The sequence below is a fragment of the Canis aureus genome, chromosome 13 (assembly GCF_053574225.1).
Source record: "Canis aureus isolate CA01 chromosome 13, VMU_Caureus_v.1.0, whole genome shotgun sequence".
Taxonomy (NCBI): Eukaryota; Metazoa; Chordata; class Mammalia; order Carnivora; family Canidae; genus Canis; species Canis aureus.
The window spans coordinates 39,276,846-39,284,324 of NC_135623.1; the positions used below are offsets into that span (position 1 = coordinate 39,276,846).

At 48.8% G+C, this 7,479-nt stretch overlaps 1 protein-coding gene across 1 annotated transcript; it reads right to left on the reverse strand.

Annotated features, from left to right (window-relative positions):
- Positions 1-4,255: 4,255 nt before the first annotated feature.
- On the reverse strand, positions 4,256-6,878 carry BTG1 (BTG anti-proliferation factor 1). The gene is made up of 2 exons (XM_077845785.1): positions 6,396-6,878; positions 4,256-5,576 (listed from the first exon to the last, which is right to left on the reverse strand). The coding sequence occupies exons 1-2, from the start codon at positions 6,541-6,543 to the stop codon at positions 5,209-5,211; spliced, it is 516 nt and encodes a 171-aa protein (XP_077701911.1). The 5' UTR covers positions 6,544-6,878; the 3' UTR covers positions 4,256-5,208.
- Positions 6,879-7,479: the final 601 nt, after the last annotated feature.

Consider the following 7,479-nt stretch of genomic DNA (forward strand, 5'->3'; position numbering starts at 1 on the left):
CACAGTGTAATTTATAGGAAATACAATTCCATTTAGTCTATTGACTCGAGGGGACAATACCTGCCATAAATCAAGACTGAAGGGTGTATCCAAGCCTGTTTATAGTGCGATTGGCAAATCCTATCATCTTAGGTTTATGCCCATTTATAGGATCTTCTCAAATAAAGTCCAATTTGCAGTCATCTTTCCTTCCTACAAATTTAGAGATTGCTCAGAACCAGAGAGAAAAGATACAGGAGACTTCTGACTAACCCATAATGGCTAAAGATAACATCACTGATGTGCAACTACATTAACTCGGTTCTTTTACAACCATGCATGCAAATAATGTAATAAGAGCCCTGACGCTTAAAAAAATTTCTAACATAAAATGTGGATTTCCACACCTAGCAGTACACAATTTTAACACATTGGAGCCCACTGACTTTGAATTAATGGAACATTTAATTTGGGGTTTCTGTTGGCTGTAAAAGAGCTCTTAATTTTACAAAAAAGGACTTAAGCAGATAAGCTAAAATCAGACGAGATAACCCTCTTTAAAATGCTACAACAGCTTCTCATTTGAAGACTTGGCACTTAAGGATCACTAATCGTTAAGCGAGCACCCACCTACTTCCGTGATGATCTAGAGAAAGTCTCTAAATATTTTTGGTCCACGCACCCCTAACCACAGGGTTTTTAGTACCTCCCCAATATGTGTATTTGTTTATAAAATATACCATGTGCTTGTACATACACACAGGGACACAGGTGCACAAATACTGTGAAAGAATGACCTAAAGGTACTCTGGGGATCACTATCTAGAGAATTATTAAAACTAAATGTGCCCATAGGTGACCACGTCTTGTTAGGATTCGAAACAGTAATTAGTGTCTGACGTGAGAGTCTTCAAATACAGGAACGCAGTTAACTCCACCGTTGTTTCCTGCCTGGTGGTCTCTACTGGGATGTTAGGTGTCTGTGGCCTACACTTAATCACCCTTCTAGCTTCAGGAGTGGGGTTACAAACGGCCTCCCGACTTAAAGGTACAAGGAAAGGGGCCAACAAGCAGATAGTGTAGAACAGCTTACAAAAATATTCTCCCTTTATAAAATACCTAGACCAAGACATTAAGCGCTATACTTGAGTTTCTCTAAAAATGCCTCGAGCGGCATGCTTCCTTAGACTTCTCAGCCCTCCTCCCCCAAGCCTGATTCCCACTCCGTGGGCCATAAAGCTTACTACCACTTTGACCTGCATGTTCAAACGGGAGTGCAGACTTTGTCCCACATTCATGAATCACAGATTCCCTACAGTCGTATTTCCCAAACTCTGCCACAAAAACCTCTCGATATTCATCAACACTGAAATGGTAAATATCATGAAAAGGCTTCCCTAAAAGTCTGAGTTGAACTCCAGAATGTTCCTTGTGAGATTATTCAACGACGACTGAAAACACAAAAATTGAAAATCCTTAACTGGAAGCCTTCTCATTTTTCCACCATTTGACACACTGAGCAATACCAAAAGGAATCGGTTAGCCAAGGTGCAATCAAAGACCGGTGTCCATGCTAGTCCACAAATTAATTGCTGAGGAAATAAATGGAGTCAATCCTCACTACTGGTACAACCTAAAGCTTACTTGTTTGGAGCATCTTAAAACTACAAAAAAAAAAAATTACAGTTTCTAGAAATAGCCAGAAACTATTACTTATCACATATCAATTCCTCTGGCCTACACCTGACTTCAGGAAGCAGCTTAGTTCAGTTAGTAGGACAAACTGTTTCACTCCAAAAGTTTTTCACACTGTTGTGTTCCAAACACAAAAAATCAAGTGTGGTTGTACCTTAGCAGCAGCCGCGTACGAAAGTTCAGCTGCAGACTTGAGATGGGACTAGACCATCTGCAGTGCCTATCCCTTCAGGTAAAGAAGAAGATCTATTGTTTCAGACAACCCGAAATGAAACTATTGATAAATTCTCCCCATAGTTTATCAACAGCACCTTATCACATTAGCTGAAACCTGGGAGTCAAGGGGGAGGAGGAAGCCAAGGGGAGAGGAACGATCTTTCAACTTTGATATACAATATACTGTTTTGACCTTTCATTATTAAACCCCAGAAGTCAGGAATACTGCTTCCTTTTAACCTGAGGGCCAATTCCACGATCTGCGACACCTACACAAAACAGAATTACTTGCAACTGTTGAGGAACAGTGATTTAAGGAAACCATTTGTACAACAGTGCCGGTAAGCAATTTTCTAGTGGCCTTTCCAATCTATTAATACAGAAATATTGCAAATTAAGGCCACAGATGGACATGTGACTCCCATTGCAGACCGAGGAGACGGCCACAGGATCCTGCATACACTAGGGTAAGCCTTGCTTAGCATTACAGCGCAAGGCAGTACATTTCGAGAAAAGGAAGTATTTTCAAAACTATCCCTTAAAATTCGGAAAGTAACATTCCTGAACAGGTTGCCAATGATTATGAACTCTGGGTGCTAATGGCAATTAACGATTTTGAAAGCAGTCATCCTTTTTTGAAAGGATTTCTGAGAAACTGCCCTTTCACTCAGGCAGTGTGGGAGCCTTTCGTATTATGCCACTATTACGTTTTCTTTAAAAGGCACACAGAAATGACTGGTACACACCTGCACGTGCATCCAACAGACACTCATGTTTTTCATCAAAACAGCGAGGCAAAACACCCCCACCCCCACCCCCGGAAGCAACGACTGAGAAATTTCCAACAGCTCCAGCACCGTAGAAGTGTCTGGGAAATGTAAGGTTAAAGTCCCAGGAAACAGCCCGATGCTAGGTTTCAGCGATGTTTGCAAGCCTTTTTAAAGAGGAACTTAACAGCTCCTTACATGCCAGGTATCACCTAAACTCTAAAATGTCTTAAGTTCTCTTCCTGCCGAAATTTCTTTTTAAGCACCTAAAAGTCCGAAGGCAAAAATCTTCAAAGATAATTTTCCATCTGAGAATAGGTTCTGTGACACAAGTTTTGGGTACCAGAATATATCCAACTCTCTGGATACCCTGCCTTCGGTTCCAATGATTTAGTGTGCAGAATTTTATCAACCACCTGGCTTCAAAGAAGTTAGCTGATAAGATGCAGGTGGTAAACACTTAGCGGTCAGAACGGGGGTGAGACGGGTGTAAAGACTATATACTACCTGTTGTTTTACTACAGTCAAGTTTGAAAAACTGGACGGTTTTCTCAAAGGACACCCTGAAAAATAAAACCATAATCGGCAAGGGGTTCCCATGTGCTGTGTTTTTAACGCAAATGCCCAAGAACGGCCTATAAAGTACCCAGACATGATCTGTATTCTAAATACCTGCGTATTCAGTTGGGTTTTCCCGTGTAGTCTACTTACTGCAAGATCAGAGTCCTTAATAAATCCCCAAATCTGCCTCTAATTTCAAGTAACCTAAATTGAGGACTATTTCCAGTGTGAACATGTTTACATAAATACCTCAAAAAGAGCCACTATACACTAAGCTACTAACTGTGGAGAGAGAAAAACTCCAAATTCCCGCAGCAATTTCCGCTGAAGAACCATGTTACCCCCTACAACCCAAGAACTGCCAACAAGTTTCCACCATATGGGGTCGTGGAGGGATCTTACACTCCAGCACTCACGTTTCATTTAGGTTTAGAACTTAGCTGAAAACAGAAGTCTGAAAACGAGGAACCGAGAACTCACATTTCAACTTTTGAGAATAAAAATTCATAAACGTACCTTTAGTTGAATTCCAGCTTAAGTGATTTTTATGTACATCTTGCAGCTGATGAAAGGCAAAAAGCAACCAATCTGCAGTGATTAGCCTGCTTCTTTTAAGACTACGGGTCATCTACCCCAGGATTTTCTAAATGAACAAGGATTCCGTGGGGGCAAAATAATTGTTTTTCAAAGGTGGGCCAGAATGGAACATTTAGATCTTCACTTCAACGGGGAAGCAAGGACATGCAATCCTTTTGAGTATCACTTTGTCTGGTAGATGTTACCTTTGTCTTTTATCCTCATTTCATGAGATTAGCCTGGGAATGTGTCCATGTTTTGACTTTAGAGATTAAAAAAAAAAAAGTTACCCCGTGTTTCCTCTAACACCTAAATATGCATGCACAGATCACTTTCACTTCTATCAAATGTTTCTCGGCATGACCAGTGTGCAACTGACATTCACATAGCTTATAGAACCTAAGTCTTCTGAGAAACATAGCTTTCAGAGCTGAGCCTCTATAATCATGACAAGAGATTGATTAAAATGCCAAGATAAGAAACAATTTATTATAGAGAGAAGAAAAATTTCTCATCCAAAATATAGAAATCTGTACAACTTTGCCACAATCAATATACATGAACTGTACAAATTTACACCAGTTCATAATTTACCAAATAAAAGATGACTAACAAAGTTCACAAAATAGATGGTGGTTTGTGGAAAAGACTTTTACCCAATTAAGTACAAGGAAAGTTACAAACCAGACCTCCACTTTCTAAAAATAAGAAGTTTACTCAGTCTTAGAAAACTACAAGCTAGCAAATGTACAGAGAGCTGGCTGGTGCTAACACCACAGTTGAGACAGTGTCTTTTGAAGGGTCTTTTTAAAAGCCTGTTGCCATGGCAGATTCTGGTCACTTGCTACTCTCAAGGCCAAAAACACAATACAAGGTCTGACCATTTCCCCAGGTCATGCTTACTAGGTTTGTCTTATGTACATTTATACATATTTAAGTGCTAGGTAAAAGTCTTGTCGAAATTTCCAGTACTACCATGTTTAAAATGTCGAGCTTTCCTATTGAGCTGCCAAAAAAGTTAACAATTTTCAAGTGTAATAGTGCAAATTTCCTCTGCAAGATCTACTGCAGAGAAAGGTTCTTTGAAATACAGATTTGCCTTAAAGGGGTTGATGGGAAAAATGTTTCGGTATAACATCTGGGAGAAACTGAAACCACCCTAGGACTTCACTCCCTAGCAAATAAAGTGATCGTTTACTTGGACTCACAGGCTATTAAATCATTGAAAGGTACTGTCCAAACTATGGCACTGTCACTTTAAAAAAAAAATTTTTTTTTACCACTCTATCTTGTGCCAGATCTTCACAGCTGTGACATGGTTTAAATTCCATAATCCATCCCCAAGAGGAGCCCACCCAAAGCAAAAATCAAATTTATCCATCCATTATAAGATGATCCATCCATAGACTATATCTTAACCTGATACAGTCATCATATTGTAGTTTTTGGAAGGGCTTGTTCGGCCCAAGAGAAGTTCCTCCTTACAGCTGATTCTGCTGTCTACCATTTGCACGTTGCTGCTGTTTTGAGTGCTACCTCCTGCTGGCGAGGCTTCGTACAGCACGCAGATGGAGCCATCCTCTCCGATTCGGTAGGACACTTCGTAGGGGTCAACCCAGAGTGTGAGTTCACTTGGGAGCAGCCTGAACAGCTCCTGACTGCTCAGTCCAATCCGCTGCGCTGCCTGTCCAATCAGAGGATCCATTTTATGGTTGATGCGAATACAACGGTAACCTGATCCCTTGCACGGCTTTTCTGGGAACCAGTGATGTTTATAATGTTCTATAGGAAGACAGGAGGAGGAGGAGGAGGAAAAGAACAGAGAAACAACACTTAGATCGTTACTGTTACACATCCCGCCGCAGCCTCTTCCCGCTTCCGCCGGCTCCTCTGAGAAGTGAAAAATGTGAAGCCACCAACTTTTTAAAAAAAAAAAAATGCCCAGCGTTGCCCTCGCGGGGCCGAGCGTGCGCGGGGCCGGCCGGCGAGCGCGCGGGCCTGGAGAGGGCACCCGGCGGGGCGCGGGGCGCGGGGCGCGGGACAAACCCATTCCCAGGAACCGGCCGGTCGAGGCGGCGGGGCGGCCCCGGCGGAGCCTCTACCTCCTCCGGCCCGGGAGCCGGGGGCCCGGCCCGGCCGCGCACAATGGGCCTGACGGCTTCGGCGGAGGCGCCGCCGGGCTGTTCACCCCGAAGGGGAGGAAAACCAGCAGCCCTAAGCCCCGCGCCGGGCAGGGCTGTAACCCGGCCGGGGACGAACCCGGTGATTAATGGGCCGCGGAGGGGGCGCGGGGAGACCCCGGGCCGGGCCGCCGAGCGCACGACGGGCCGGGGGGCGGGGGGCGCCGGAGCAACCCCAGCCCCGCAGCTCCTTTGTCCCGTCCGAGGGCCGCAGCTCCCGCCCGGGGGCCGTAGTTTCTTTGTTGCGCGCCCGTCCTTCTCCCCTCCGAGGGCCGGCCGCGGGGCGCGGGGGGCCGCGGGGGCCTCGCCGGGACCCGCCGTTAGCGGCCGCCCAGCGCGCCGCGACTCCCGCCGCCCCGACGGCCCGGGCCGCTCCCGCCCGCGCCCCCGCCCCCCCGCCCGCCCGGCGCGGCCGCCTCACCTGCCAGCAGCTCCTGCAGGCTCTGGCTGAAGGTCTGCAGCTGTCGCTCGCTCGTGAGCCCCTTGGTGCGGAGGAACTTGGAGATGAAGGACACGGCGGCGGCGATCTCGCCTATCATGGTGGCGGCCCGGGTGTAGAAGGGATGCATGGGGGCGGCGGGCGGGGCGGCCCGGGGCGGCCGGGGCTCGGCGGCGCGGCCCCGACGGCGGAGCGGCCACCCCGGGCTCCCTCGCGGCTCACAGGGCTGAGAGGAACAGAGGGCGGGAGGGGCGGGCAGCTACTTTTTTTTTCTCTCTCCTTTATAGTAAAAAAAAAAAAAAAAAGTTATTTTCACGACAGGAGGCGGCAGGCGAGAGGAAGAGACGAGCGACGGCGGCCTGGTCACATCGCTCGGACTTCCCCAGCCGCCTCCGCGTCCAGCTCCGCAGCCTCCGAAGCTCCCGACAGTTGCATTTCCAGCTCGGAGGGGCGAAGAGATGCAGGCGCCGTGCGGTAGCTTTTATAGCGCCGAGAAAGGAAGTGGCGTAGCCGGGGGGGGGGGACGGCCGGCCGCAGCCAATCCGGAGATCGCACCATTGTGACGTAGCGGATTCGGAGCCGGAGGGGGCGGGCAAAGGGAGCAGGGGGCGGGGGCCGGGGCCCGGCCGAGAGGGAGGGGCTGACGTAATCCGCTTGTAAACAAATAAACTCCCGAGCGGCGGCGGCGGCGGCGGCGGGCTGGGCCGGGACGCGGGGGCGGGGGCGGGGGCGGGGGGCCGAGCGCGGGTGCGCGAGTGAAAGCCCCGCCCCGGGCCGCGCTCCTCCCCCCGCTGGGGCGGCTGCGGGACGCGGGGCGCGGGGCCGGGGGCGGCGGGGCTCGGCCGGTCCGCGCGCGCGGGCGCCGGAGGTGCGGACCCGGAGGAGCGGCGGCCGCCCGGGGTCGGGGCCGGGCGCCCACGGGCTCGCGGAGGCGGAGGGGAGGCGCGGAGCGAAGGCTCCGTAAAGGTCTGGCTGCAAAATACAGAAAAGGGCAGCGTCGGGCTGCGGCCGCCGTAACTTCGGGGCGCAGAGGAGAGGAGCGCGGACCTTGGGGAATCCGGCCCCG